The 15,145-nt window shown below is 34.9% G+C and overlaps 1 protein-coding gene, 1 non-coding gene and 1 pseudogene across 2 annotated transcripts; 1 reads left to right on the top strand and 2 right to left on the bottom strand.

Moving 5' to 3' along the window:
• Nucleotides 1–123: 123 nt before the first annotated feature.
• On the bottom strand, nucleotides 124–230 carry LOC120592938 (U6 spliceosomal RNA). The gene has a single exon (XR_005650247.1). It is a non-coding gene; the product is annotated as a U6 spliceosomal RNA (small nuclear RNA).
• Nucleotides 231–1,151: 921 nt separating this feature from the next.
• Nucleotides 1,152–1,555, top strand: LOC120592932 (10 kDa heat shock protein, mitochondrial-like; annotated as a pseudogene).
• Nucleotides 1,556–7,809: 6,254 nt separating this feature from the next.
• On the bottom strand, nucleotides 7,810–8,751 carry LOC120592909 (olfactory receptor 5F1-like; the record flags this gene model as incomplete). The annotated part of the gene is made up of 1 exon (XM_039850631.1): nucleotides 7,810–8,751. A coding segment is annotated over one exon (942 nt), but the record flags the coding sequence as incomplete, so codon positions are not given.
• Between the last annotated feature and the right edge of the window lie 6,394 nt (nucleotides 8,752–15,145).

Here is a 15,145-nt window from a genome sequence, read left to right as displayed (position 1 = left end):
TATTTATCTTTGTCTGACTTATTTCACTCAGCATAATATCTCTAGGTCCATCCATATTGTTGTGAATGGTTAAGATTTCATTTTTTTAATGGCTGAGTAATATTCCATTGCATATATGACCATAAAAACATAAAACACTTCATGAATTTGCATGTCATCCTTGCACAGGAGCCATACTACTTTTCTGTGTATTGTTCCAATTTTAGTATATGTGCTGCCAAAGTAAGCACCCAACTCTGTTCTTGAGGGAAATTAATGAGAAGAAACTAAAGAAATCCATTGTACCACCTTTAAAGAAATATTCCAGCAAATAGAACAATGAGTAGGAAAATCTAACTTCTTTTTTATGATATCAGAATCATGTTGTCTTATTGCAATTATTGTCTGATTGCGATCCTACAAGGGGATGAGAGTACAGGCTTCCCAGTTCTCAGTGCAGAAGGAAAACAAGGTGAAATAAAACACATTGAGCGTCCATATGTATAGAGACTCTGTCTGCACAGAGAATGCATCACACAGCAAATTCTGTATTCCACTCTTCCATTTAAATTCTCCATTTATTTGCTACATCAGTCTTTGAGGAAGCATTATTATATTACACATTTTGCAGATGAAGAGAGCAAAACTTCAAGCTGTTAAGAAAACTGTCCAATGTATAAAGCGTTAGGAAGTAGAATAGACTTGAGCACAGTCTTCAAAAGAGTGTTAATATCCAGTACCTTATTTTCCTGTCTAATTTCATTTTCTCATTTAGAAGATTATATATGTATATGTGTGTGTTTGTGTGTGTGTGTGTATCTTCTAGTAAATTCAATCGTTCAATCATCAGAGCAGGCAGAATAAATCCAAAACATCATGAAAGATATTACCTCAAAACTTGACTTGTAAAGATCCCACCACTGTGCCAAAAAAAAGTACCCCAATTGACATCTATGAAATACGTTATATATTTATTGATATAAGAAATTTAATTAACAATTTAAGAAATGGAAATATTTAAAAAGAATTTGTACGTCAGCAGCCAGAATCATGAATTAAAAGAGACAGGAGAAGAATCAGCACAGAGTTATCCTAGAAGAAGGCGATGGAGAAAATGTTATGAAGAAAGAAGAGATGATTAATTTCTAATGAAAACGAAATCAAAAAGGAGAATGACTTTTCCAAAGTTCACACGCCCGGGCAGTCTGACTGCAGATGTCTCCTTGTGGCGGTGGCTCCAGAGCAGAGTAAGAACTGTGGCGGCAGAAGTCGCGGCAGGACAGACATTTAGACAGTTTCTTCCCCTCTTGGATCGACTGCTAGTTGCAAGGAGTGCTGCGGGAACTGTAACCAAAGGAGGCATTATGCTTCCAGAAAAATCTCAACGGAAAGTATTGCAAGGAACAGTAGCAGCTGTTGGGTAGGGCTCTAAGGGAGAGGGTGGAGAGATTCAACCAGTTAGCGTGAACATTGGGGACAAAGCTCTTCCGCATGTGGAGGCACCAAAGTAGTTCTAGACGACAAGGATTATTTCTTATTTAGAGATGGTGATATCCTTGGAAAGTATGTAGACTGATATTAATCATTATTGAAATGGCATCACGTGAAGCTGCCGATTTCACTGAAGTTCTGAATTTTCATCATGTAAATAATTTCCATGTCTCTTTTGTAATAAATTAATGATATCAAAGGTACAAATAAGCAGATTTTATTGATTGAACAAAATATTATAATTGAAATCTTGAAAGAAGTTTTATTGAGGAAGAGCAGAAAAACAATCAATAATAATATTTCAATTTAAAATATACTTAAAAATAGTAAAATAATAAGTTGGAAACCACCAGTTTTTTAAAGACAGGTTTATCGCACAATACGTTTCTTACAGGAATTGATCACTGTTTTGAGGTGAACACTTTGATGAGCTTTGCCAAGCACCTACAGTCTTGTAACCACTACTACAATCAAGACGGAATATTTCCTCCAGCCTAATGAATTTCGTTATGTCCTTTTGTAGACAATACCATCCCTTCCCTCAGTCTCTGATAACCACTGGGAAACCACTGGTGTGAATAGTGTCACGCTTTTGCCCTTTCCAGAATGTGATCAGAATGGAACCATACAGAGAGAGGACATGACCAGCAGTTGACTCTTGAGCACGACCTAGACAATCGAGGGCTCTTTATCCCCACTCCCCTTCACCCCTGTCTTTGAAGTGTATGTCCTGCCTAGTATTCACCTGCTAGCAGCTATTTCAGATATGCATCTGACAGAGCAAAGTGTTAAGACCATCAGGATGGTATCTGTGGATATCTCCTCTTCTCATTCCCACCCAAGATGAGCCTCTTAAGTAAGCTTCCTTGCTCAGTAAATCTGCATTTGATGATAAGACCCAATACGTATTGTAGTTGTTGTTACAGGATATTAAATCAGCTCCAACGCCTGGTGAACCTAAGAATGAGTGACATCCAAAATGTCTTCTCCTCAACAACCCTGTTCATCTCCTGTAGACTCACACCTTTTATGGAGTCAATCCACCTCATCCTTTGTCCTCCCCTTTTCCTGCTACCTTCTACTTTTCCCAGCATTATCGTCTTTTCCAAAGAATTCTGCTTTCTCATGATGTGCCTGAAGTAGGACAGCTTCAGTTTTGTCCATTTTACCTCAACAAATGTTTCAGGCTTAATTTGCTCCAGAAACCATTTGTTCATCTTTCTGGCAGTGCAGGGTATCTCTAGAGCTCTCCTTCAATACCACATTTTGAATGAATCTTTTTTTTTTCTTATAGCCTTCCTCACACGCACATACTGACTTCGTAAAAAAGTAAGCAACAGGCATAGGGCTGTCTACTTAAATGCAAATTAGCTAATAAAGTTTTCAGAGCAGAAACTTTTACATTTACTGAGAGGTTAATGGAACAGTGCTTGTCATATGGAGGGCATTGATAAACATTTGTGGGTAAATAGATAAAAGAAGGTGATTACATTTTTAAAATGTAAATTTCAGTCTTTAAATATGTCATTTTTTTCTCAATGATGAGATTCATAATTCATCATTTCTTAGATTATATACATGTTTCTGTATATCACTTATCTGAGAATTACTTCAATATGCTAATATTTTACACTGTTTAAACAAATTAATAAGGCAAATGCATGTAGTAAATTGTAAATTAAGCATATAGGATGAATAGTTTCTTTATTTCATTATCGTTTTCTAAAATGCATAGGTGGGTTGCTTTTTTCGGTAGCAGACTGAAAAACATGTTGATTAACTAAATAACGGTAATGTCTATAGATTTCTCTTGAGATTCAATAAGAAATAACATAATTAGGATATATTCTGATGGTGAGCCTTGTATTATCCCCAATGCAAAAGGTAGGAATTTGCCATTATCAAGGGATTCATTGCACTAGAGTAAAAAGAGTTGGGAAGGAGTCCTCATGTCTTTATCACATACTCATCAGTTTTCTCTCAGGATAATCTTTGCTTATGATACTTATCCATTCATTAATACATGCTCTGTATTCCCTTTGAATTGAACCTGAAAAAGTCCCGAAAGATTTTTGTTAATGAGGCTCGTTGGGCATTCCCTTTGAAAGGTTAGTTTGTATCAAAAAGCGATAGCATTAGCACTGCACGTTTGTAGATTAACAAGGAGATATGAAGATGCTTTCGAAAATAGTGGATAGTCACCTTTAATGTTATGTCTTCTTTTGCAATTTAATGGTTAAAGTTTTAAGATCTATTCGCTTGAATTTTAGTTCCAAAAATTTATCACCGCAAAATGTTTTTCTATCTTCCCTTGCAACATAATAGGTGTGGGATAATCCAGATATATTGCATTTGGAGGCTCAAACATAATTTCAATTAGATTTAATACGAATGTTCTGAAAGTGCAAGGTTAAGTGTAACATTTTAGGTGAAATTGTTGTTTTATGTGTCCCTGAGTCGGTTCCAATTCCTGGTGACCCTATGAATGAGTGATGTCCACAATGTCCTGTCCTCAACAGCCCTGCTCAGCAACTCGAGAGTCATGCCTATGGCTTCTTTTATGGAGACGATCTATATTCTATTTGGCCTTCCTCTTTTCCTGCTGCGTTCTATTTTTCCCAGCATTATTGTTTTTTCTGAAGAACACTGCCTTCTCAAGATGTGCCCGAAATAGAAACTTCAGTTTTGTCATATTGCCTCCAGAATGTTTCAGGCTTAATTTGCTTTGGGAGCCACCTGTTTTCTTCTTTCTGGTGCTCTGGGGTATCCTGAGAGCTCTCCTCCAATATTATATGTCAAATAATTTATTTTTTTTGTTTTACCTATCAGCCTTCTTAGCTGTCTAACTTTTATATCCATGCAAAGTAATTGAGAATTTCTTAAAATTACCCAGAACAAAAAGACCAAGCCATTTCTGAATAAATATCTAGGAGTAACTAATGCCATTATTAAAGAAAGCTTGCCAGTGAAGAAAGTTTAACATTGCCTGTGGATCAAAATGGATTCTATAGGAATCCACACATAAATGAAAAATTTCACCTCTCATACGGTATCATTCAATATAAATGGAGAACATATGTTTAAAAAAAGCAGTGTGTAGGGGTGAATATGCCATATGCATTCAAAAAAGAAAAGATCCCTACCTAACGCAATAGACAAAAAGTACCCCCGAATGTGTTAAACATTTAAGTATCTGTCACCCGCGCTATCTTAGGGAAAAAAATTAAATGACTATAACAAGTGTTAGCAAAGATATGGAACCCAAGATCTTATGTGCTGTTGTTGAGAGTATAATGTCAGGAAGAAACTTAGAAAAGAGTTTGTTATGTTTTAAAATTGAACATATGTAAACCTTGAGTACATATACAATCGGTGCCACATCTAGGGATATACCAGGATGAATTTTTGTACCTGAGTGACATGTAAAGGAATATTCATACCCACATGGGTCATAATAGAAGATAATAGACAATTTAATTATGACATATTAAAGAAAAAGAATACCACGAAGCTATGCAATTAGAGTGCAGAAATACATACAAACATGATCGGATACTAGAAATGTAATAATGAAGAAAAATACAAGCAATATAGAAGACAAATTGTGTACAATATATTTGTAATGCTGAAAATAAGTGTATTAAATATAGTTTAAAGAATATGGATGGATTCATTTTTAAAAGTAAAAGCTAGAGAATAATAAAAAATTCACAAGTGTAGTTGTCACTATCAAGAAAGCAGGATAATGGAAATGAATGCAGAGAACTTACAATTATGGTGATACTCAGTTTCCTTTTAATTTAATTCGAGAGGTGAATTTATATGTGTTTATTTACTTTGTTTCCTAATTTACTTATTTATTTTATATTTTGGAGTAAACTAAAATTTTATATTTTACATAGTATAAAAATAAAGAATTAAAACAAAAAAAGCTTGAGAAAATTTTTTGAATTTAATGCTTGTGTCCACAGTGCCCAAGACCCTCATCAGGTTCAATGATCCACTAGAAGGGCTCACAAAACTCAGAACTTTTGTACTTATGGTTATGGTTTATTATGCTAAAGAAATAGATTGAAATTGGCAAAGGATAAAGGTGTGTAGGGCATTGTCTAGGAGAACCAGGCATGAGCTTCCACTTGTCCTTTCGGGTGGAATCACGCCGTCAGCACTTGACGCTTCCAGCAGTGTGGTCTGACAATGCGTGTGAAGCATCGCCAACCAGAAATCGTTAACCAAGACTTGGAGTGCAGGGTTTTACAGGGAGTCAGTACACAGATGTGGAGACAAAACGTAACTGTCCATAGTTACTTGGTCTCCAACTGCCCCACCCCCAAACCCCAGTGTTCAAACTGACAACACCTCTCCCAAAAGCCCATATGTACAAATACAGGCATTCACCATTAGCATAACGTGTTTGGTTTGGTTAGCACAACTCACATCATTAGCATAACGTGTTTGGTTTGGCTCCCAAGATGAAATGACGCTCTTATCAGGCAAGGTATTCCAAGGTTTCAGAGGTTGTCTCTAGAGTGCCAGTCAAGGTTTGGTCCCGAAGAACTTAGGAAAATGTAGAATTTGGGCAGCCAAGGCAATTGAGTTAACCCTTTCTTTCACAGTACCACATATGCAAATATTTAATGCAAGACTTCATCTATTAATAACATTATATATTTGGTTATTTATTTGGATCTATGTGATTCTTAAATATTGATTCTTTCACTCCTTCCGTCTGGTGTGCTTATTTTTTTAAATGTGTGACATTCACAGTTTTGGTGGTTATTCTCTGTTTGGTCCAACTGATAAAAATATTGACTAAAACACAGCCTAAAGCATATATTTCAAAGTTCCCTCAAAATTTTAATAAATAAATTATTCAAATCCCCTGAAAAAAGGCAAAACACTGATTGATATCTGTATATTTAAGGAGTGTGGTAACATTAACCATCCAAGTCAAACAAAAGACTATAAAAATAGAAGACAAAAGGTAATAGAGAGATTAGTAAAGGGTAGAAAAAAAATCACACTCTTAAGGGAGGGTTAAAAATATTGTCATGTTCTAAAGAAAGAAAAGAATGATTCAATATTAAAATTTGAAGCCTCTTAGCTTTTACAATTTAAATTGCTTTTGAGTGAAAGAAAGTAGAAGAATATTTGAAATATTTTTCACACAAATGCACTGAACAATAAACAAGAAAATATAATAATTAAAAATATTTTTATAAATAAAGATGAATTTAAGAAATAATCAAAATCTACATAAGAAGCCTATATTCAATAAATTGAAAATTAGCAAAATCATTAGTGATAATAGCTCCCAAATTTGAAGACATTCGTAGACCTTGTACATGAGAATAATGAAATGTAAGAAAGCTGAATTAGAGAGCAGAGAACAAGCACAAATTATAAAGTGTCTACTACCCCAAATGTCAGAATAACTGGATTCATCTCCCAAAACACTGTTTCTATTTCTGTTTTACTAGAAACTAAAGTATTTAATGGAAGGAAAATAGTATTAGTATTTACTAGTGAAACATCTTGGTTCCATATATGATTTCCTTACATTCCCAGGACAGGGAAAGCAGAAAGCATGCAGCCAACAGCTGCCAGCTGGTGCATAAGAAGCCGGCAGGCTACGCAGGGAAAGAGCGAGCCCCTCTGAGAACAGCCCCGCCGTTCTACCACAGGCCTCCGGGGCCAGGTAACACTGAAGACCTGTGGGCTGAGAGCATGGCGCACGGGTGCTCAGACACCACCAATACTTTCATGAACATCCATCTGGCCTAAGTCACCTACACAGAGCATTGTGAGTATGGAAAGGACCAGCAGATGACCTGTTTGTGATAGATCATAATGACCACTATGCCACATCCCAGATGACATGTATGCCAACTTTTAAATGAGATGTGACATAATACACTAAATTATAATGGAAATATACTTTAAATTTAAAGCATTTGGATAAATGTGATATATAATAACCTTTAAAATCATAAATACTAAAAAATAATTCACAGGAAAAAAGTATAAGCATAATTACATATATTTTAAAAGGCTAGCTTTATGTAATATTGTGACTTTTGTCTCTAAACATTCAGTACGTTCCTTTCCCTAGGCAAATAAACCTTCTTTCTTATTACTGAAGATATAGAATAATGACATGAAGGTCTCACCATCTCATATAAGTTTGGTAATTTATCTTATACTCAAATCAGATACATGTACTTGAATATTCCAGAATGTGATTCCTAGAAAATATTCTAATAAAAATCTGTTGGCTTAAACTAGCCTTTGAAAGTTCATTAAATACTCTATCTAAGTTCAGAAAATTAAATAACACAATCACAGAAATGAAGGAATCCTTTTCCTGGTAATAACATCCCATAAAGCCGCCTTTACTTCCTTATTCCTGAGGCTGTAGATCAGAAGATTTAACAAGGGGATCACCACTGTGTAGAACACAGAAGCCACTTTGTCCTGACTTAGGGAGTAGCTGGAACTGGGTCTCAGATAAGTATAGATGGCAGTGGAATAGAACAGAGTTATAGCTGTCAGGTGAGAGGCGCACATCGAGAACGCTTTACGCCTCCCCTCCCCTGAATGCATGCGAAAAATAGAGAAGAGAACATAGTAGTAGGAGGTGCGGATGACCAGCAGAGCCCCGATCATATTCACACCAGCAAAAGTGGAAAAGAGGCTTTGATTTAGCTGTGTGTCAGAACATGAGAGCTTAAAAAGTGGAGGGCTGTCACAGAAGAAGTGGTGGATGACATTGGAGCCACAGAATGGCAAGCTGCTTACATAACTTGTGTTTACCATGGAGTTCAACAGCCCTGCTGTAAAAGCCCCTGCTGCCATTTTAAGGCAGACGGTCCAGGACATGAGCAGAGGGTAAAGCAGAGGGTTGCATATGGCCACGTAACGGTCATAGGCCATTAACCCGAACAGGATGCACTCGGTCGTGGCCAGGAGGATGAAGTAATAAAATTGCCCAAAGCAGCCAGCAAGGGAGATGCTTTTCTTTTCTGACAATAAATCCACCAACATCTTTGGGGTGATGGTGGAGGAATAACAAACGTCCACAAAGGCCAGGTTGGCCAGGAAGAAGTACATGGGTGTGTGAAGTCGGGAGTCGCCACTGATTAAGAGGATCATGCCAACATTCTCCCACAGTGTAAGTATGTGAATCACAGAAAAAAAAAATAAGCAAAAGAGGGTGATCTGAAACTCCGTCGTGTCTGCTAATCCCAACAGGATGAATTCAGTCACCAAAATATAATCTGTTTTAGTCGTTTGTTACAAATAGTGTCTCCTTAAACTTGCATTAAGTGTAGATATTTTTCTCTCCAAACTTTCTAAGGAAATCATAAAAAAGCTGATGAGGATACTCACACATGGGAAAAAAACACCCTAACATAGATAATGCAGCATAGTAAATAGTTACTGAAGAAAGAGGAAAATTAGTGGACAAGTGAACAAGCATGTAAATTTATTAAGCAATTGTCTACTAAATCTGGTTGTAGTCCTCTCAGAGAACTGGGCAAGTCCACACACTTCTCTTCAGTTTCTGAAAGGAAAATGTATGTTTTTTCTAGATTTTCTCTACCCTCCTACACGCCAAATGCAAAGGATACAAAACACCTGCTGAAGTCTCTCCCATTCTCTGAACAGGTGTGTGGGTTTAATTGTAATCCATGGTTTTCCCCTGAAGACCGCTCTGTTTATTCCTCAACTCCAAATGTTTGCATCGTCTCCTATAAATAGCTTTTGTGTATCCTATGCAGCCTAAATAGTGACTATTTAAAATAACCAATATTTGACATCTATCATATCCTAAAGAATGATTTTGCTTTAGTTTAACTATTGTTTTAACTAGAACCTAACTATTTTTCCAGTTATAATGTATACTATCAAAATAATGCCATGTAATAGCAGACAAGCTACCATTCCAACTCAGTGAATAACAGATCCAACTCCTTATAGCTGTCTTCCCAGTGTCTTACCTGTGTAATCATCAGTTCTCAGTTGTACTTTAAAAAATGTTAATGGAAATAATTCATTTTCAAATGAAATGCAATGGATATCGAATTACCTATTTATAATGTTTTGCTGCACCTTGTTTTCCTTAAAGAAAATTGAGTAACCATGGGTACTAGATTATAGCATTTAATTGTGGAGTCAAATCTCTAAAGGAAAAAATATATAATCACGTGAAGATATATGAAATCACACATTGCATCATAAAGAGGTTCCAAGTCTCTACATTACTTTAAAGAATTTGCCAAAGTAAAAGAAATTAATTTTGCATTTTCATTGCCCTCTTTGTTGTAGTTTTAGCTTACTCCAACCGTGCATAGCCCACTATGAAATTCTTCTTTTCTGTGTGTGCGTGTGTGTGTGTGTGTGTGTGTGTGTGTGCGCGCGCTATAATTGCAAAAGCAAGAGAAAGCGAACAGTTATTAAATGAGTACCATCTGCTGATAATGGAGTAGATATTTAAAGGTGTTATCCCAATCTTTACAAGAACCTGATTAGCTGGTAACTACTATTTCTAATTTAAATATTAATAAGAATAAAAATAAATAAGGAGCTCAATGTCTCACAGTTGTGAAATGGGAAAAACTAACATTCAAATCCATGTTGCCTGAGTCATACAGCACATTTCATTTTAGTCATTCAGGTAACTGAGAAACAAATATAAAAGTTTATTTACTAAGCAATTATAAAGCTCTGAATATGCAGTCTCATTTGCCTTAGATGACAATTCAATGTAATAAATAGACTAGATACGATTTCATAAATGAGGATGTGATGACACGTAGTAGTAGTAGAACCAGAATAGATTCTGAGTCTCCAGACACTTACTTACTTTTTTCTTATTCTTCCTTGCTGTAGTCTTTTCTGTACCAGTTATGCCAAATCAAGCCTGATATGCAGGCAAATATGAGGATCTGGAGGTCTCAGTGTAGTGTGCTATGACTCTTGTAATCAAAAAGCCAATGCTGATAATATTACCTTGCTAGGTATAATCTCTGGGACTCAATAACATAGAATCTTCTACATATGGCATGATTTTGATATTACTGATTTTTAATGTTAATACTTTATCTAGAGTTTGAAAAAACTGACTTAGAAGAATTTTTTTTTGGTTATTGAATTCTTTAACGATTACATCTGTGCCAACTCTTTATCTAAACATCCACGTAGAATGTACATATAGCAAATTAATTAGTTACAGATTCTTTAACCACTCCATTGATTTTGTATCTCTTATTTATGACAAAAAGAAAGGAAAAAATCAAATGTGAGAATATTTAAAAGCTGAATGTTTTACAAAGCTTAGAAATAACATTTGTGTACCATAGGCACATGAACTTTATTTTTCTTTTAAGTTTGAATTCTTTCACCTTTCATTTTCCCAGTGAAGTCCAATAGTGAAGATATGCTAAATTCTAACCATCTCGACAATTCACACATAATAGTAGTTTGCATCTTAATGGAATTGAAGGGTTCTAGAAATGTGCATTTTTATTATTTGTTTGTGTACTTGGCACATGAGTCATTTTACTCTACATATTAACAGATTCCCACAGCAGAAAGATTTATATCTGTCACAATTCTCAGTGGAATGCTCTCCATAAAATTATGCAGTGCATTTCTTCGGAACTCAACACTTCCATGCAACCTTCTCCACGTACAGCATGTGTCTTTCCTTAGCTAGGGTACTGTTATAACTCTTCCTCATTCTGCATGGACTTTGCTTTGAAATCGTATTCCTATTTAATTGAGCTATCAAGATCAAGGAACATTATCACCAGGCATTTTATTTCAAGAACTTTCATTTGTCATATCCCATTGCAGCAGTATTTGATACCTTTCTGTATATCAATTGATTGACTAATTAATAATGACTTATGGAGTGAATTGCACAGATGAGATAATTTTAGGAACTCTGCCTAGTTCTTATAACCTAAAGTGACTCATAATCTGTGAGAATAGTTGTTTTCATTAAAAAATTCTCATTTTAGTATCTGAGATGACACATACAGGAATCCAAATTGAACAGCATAAGTTATTAAAAAATACAATGATCACACATTTGCCTAAATATGAAACAATGAAGCGTTGGCTTCAAGTTTTTAGTTCTCCTTTTTAGATATAAAGAACTGTAAAAAATAATATGGAAGGAGCAACTTCAAAATGGAGTCAGAGCCACCAACCCAAAAGAATCGCCTTGAACGTTCACTCTTGAAACCTTGGAATATTTGACCTGAGCAAAATAACATTTTAATCAGGTCAAAGCAATATTGTATTCCAAACAACTGTTTTCAGAGCTAACAGGAAAGCAGACATCTAACTACAGTACGGAAAATTAAAGATTCCTTAGAATTAGCACTACCACACATGGCTAAAGAATAACTTAGGTTATTTGTACCTGTAGAAATGACTTTAATTTGTTCATGTATTTATTTTCCTTCTCTTTCTCATTAATACCTCTTGCCTTTATGTCATCACTGGAACACTGTTTCGGGTTCTGCCTGAATCAGTGTTTCCCGAACACCTATTCTTTGAGCTCATATAAATGCTATCGCATCTCATTCTGGCTCTTCGTTTTTAAGGTCAACACAACAATCCCATGAGGGAAAAAATAAAAATGAATGAGAAATGAGAAGTCCTGTATTTGTATATTATTATTTTAATTCTTCCATTCTTAATAAGAAAGTCGCTTCTAGAAAATGATATGTTTTAGGGAAAAAAATGATAGATTTATTCTTCCTTGATGCATCATATATCTATTTTCTGCAGTGAGTCATAGAAGCATATATAAAGATAAACCAGTATTTTGCTTATTTATGAAGGTTTGGTACAATGAAGTTTTAGATATTTACCCGATGGATTATTAATACAAACATGCTGCACTTATGTAGGCTTTAACGATCTTCAAAGTATTTTTGTATGTTTTGTTTTCAATTTCCCCTATCACGTGAAGTAAGAAATCCAAAATTTCAGCTTTGAGTGCCAATTTTGAGCTTAGAAACTTCTTTACTTGGTGAATATCTGTTGAATCTTGATTCTCAGAATTCTCTGGTATTTTAAAATAAATGAAAAATGTCAATACAAAATTATATTGACACCAAATAATTCATACTTTCTCTTCTGTATTTGTTGTAGCTGTTTTTTTCTGTTCAGAACAGTTAAGGACATGTGCTTTTGCATTTGTGTTTGAGAAAGCTTTGTTTTAACAAAAAGTTGATAAATATTTCTCATAACAGAAACTCATATCTCTGGGCTAAAATAAGACCAGTGGGCGTTATGACAGGCTCTGTAAAGTCTAACACTACTCTGGAGACCTCAGTCAGTTTCTTTACTGAAGGTCTGAAACTGTCCTAACGGGTTTGACGATCCAGGCTTGATACATGACCAAGAGGAATGGTAATCCCACCCCCACTCCTCTGACTCTCTCAACTCTAAAAAAGTTAGAGTCTTCCTAACACAGTTCTCATTTCAAGGAAGCCTGCAGTCTTGCATGGAGGGGGAATTAGGGCGCTGGGAAAGCCTGCTGCTGATGTGTCTCAGGCCTCCAATGCTGCCTGTGACAGAGGAAAGGGCACGTGCGAAGGGGCTCCGTGGCTTCATGTGATTTCTGAAGCTCCCTCTGCTTGTGTGCTTGCTAGTGCAGGTCTCATAATAACATTTTACGGAAAGAAGACATTTGTTCAATTAAGAATTTGACATATTCAATCAAAATATTTTTCTAATTGACTTAACATGGTGAGATCGCAAAAAAATTAAGATACTTGTTTTATTGTCATTGTTTTTGACTACATTTAAATGATCTTAATTTTCAACATTGTTAGTGAAATATTTAAAATTGTTCTTATTTCATATTGTTATTTTTTGAGATTTAAAAAATTCAAAATTATTTTTCAGCAGGTACATACAACATTTTTTATAGTTTTTTGATACTGAAAGAGACATATAGCCAATTTATAAATGTACCACTAATGTAATCTCCGAAAATCATACACATTTAATTTTTTTCTTTTTGATTTGTCAAGATCAAAAAATTATACTTGTTAATACTCGTATAATTTAAAATTATCATTCTGGTTTGTCAAATACTGAACCCTACTCTAAGATTCAGCATATGAGCTATCTTTGTAAACCCACCAATAGCTCCCAAAAGGGTGCATCTCATGCACTTTTGTGAGTAATATTGTCCAGATTACCTATTCCCTTACTGGTTTTTTAGGAGCTCCTCAGGTGAATGAAACATAGATGTGAAGATTTTCTACAATGATTGTAGAAATGTCAAGTAAATATTTTAAGTGTTAGTTCCCATATTCTGAGAGTCTGATTACAGGCAGAAGCAAATGTATGATGTTTATGTTTTCCTAATAAATCAACACTATCAAGTAAATGAAATATACCTGTTTATGTGTAGTGATACAGCAGCTACTCAAGTTGTTTGTGCTTACTCTTGGCATGGTAAAGTTTCCCTATTCCTCAAGTTTTACATTATCTATATATTTTAGCTTTAAAATGTGTTTCATGTAGATAGTACATATTAGAGACGGGCTTTGTGATATTTTCTGCTTTTTAATTGTAGTGCTTACTTAATGAACATACAATGCACACATGTGTATTTGAAAATATCAGTGACATTTTTGAAAAATCTTTGCTTTTGTTTGTCTCCTCCTATGTCGATTCTCTTTTCTCTCTTTCCCACACTCTTTTGGATTAGATTTTTTTAAATTCCATTTTACTTTACCTATTGGCCTTATCGTGCTTCCTTTATAAATTAGCTTATACATTTTTAACTAAATAGTCTACATAAGTCAATTATGTGACACCTTATGCACTCTAGAAACCTATTTCAAGTGTTGCCTTCAAGAGAGATGTTCTAAAGGTAAATAACCACACCTTCCTGCCCTGCCTTCACACCTTTTGCTGCAAGAATTTTAAAAGGGTTTCTCTATTCAAATGCCACAAATTATGACTGTGCCTTCCCATCGTTCTGCAGAGTCAGCAGAACTCAAACTGCCAATAAGTTAATATTTTATGTTTTTAAAACTAAATAGTGTTCAGTAGCTCAATATAAAAATAGAGATTTTTATATTGGATCTACACATGCCATACCTGCTCTTGTCATCCAAAATGTCAAGCTGTGTGAACATGATTACGAGAATCCCTTGACCACACAGGGTTTCATGGCTGTTTATAACTATTCTTCTTTATTTCATCTCCTCAAACTGGATATCCAATATGTAATGTTGAATCGAATTTTAAGTTTATACATTTTAAGAGTAAATAAGGTGTTGACCAAACATAGAATTTAGAATACAAACACTGTTTACACCAATATACACTCTCTTTTCCATGGCTACACAATCTTTCATAGTTTCAGTATTCCATACTGACAGACTGTCTGATCTAGGGGGTAGAAATCAGCTGCAGAGGTGACATTGTTTAAAAAATACTAAAAAGCAATTCTCTCAATATTTTTTATAATGCTTTCAAACAATATAAGAACATCTTATTTATGATGGGTTCGATAACATCTTTTTTAGAGCTAAAAGAACAAAAATACATTGTGTTAAAATTGGATAATGTTATGACCTTGATAATGTCTACCTTTAATGACTCAAATGTGTTATTTCAGGTATTTCAATGCCTT

The sequence above is a fragment of the Pteropus medius genome, unplaced genomic scaffold, assembly GCF_902729225.1.
Source record: "Pteropus medius unplaced genomic scaffold, Ma_sr-lr_union100, whole genome shotgun sequence".
Lineage (NCBI taxonomy): Eukaryota > Metazoa > Chordata > Mammalia > Chiroptera > Pteropodidae > Pteropus > Pteropus medius.
Note: the sequence above shows the minus strand (reverse complement) of the source record. Positions and strands in the feature narration are given on the sequence as shown.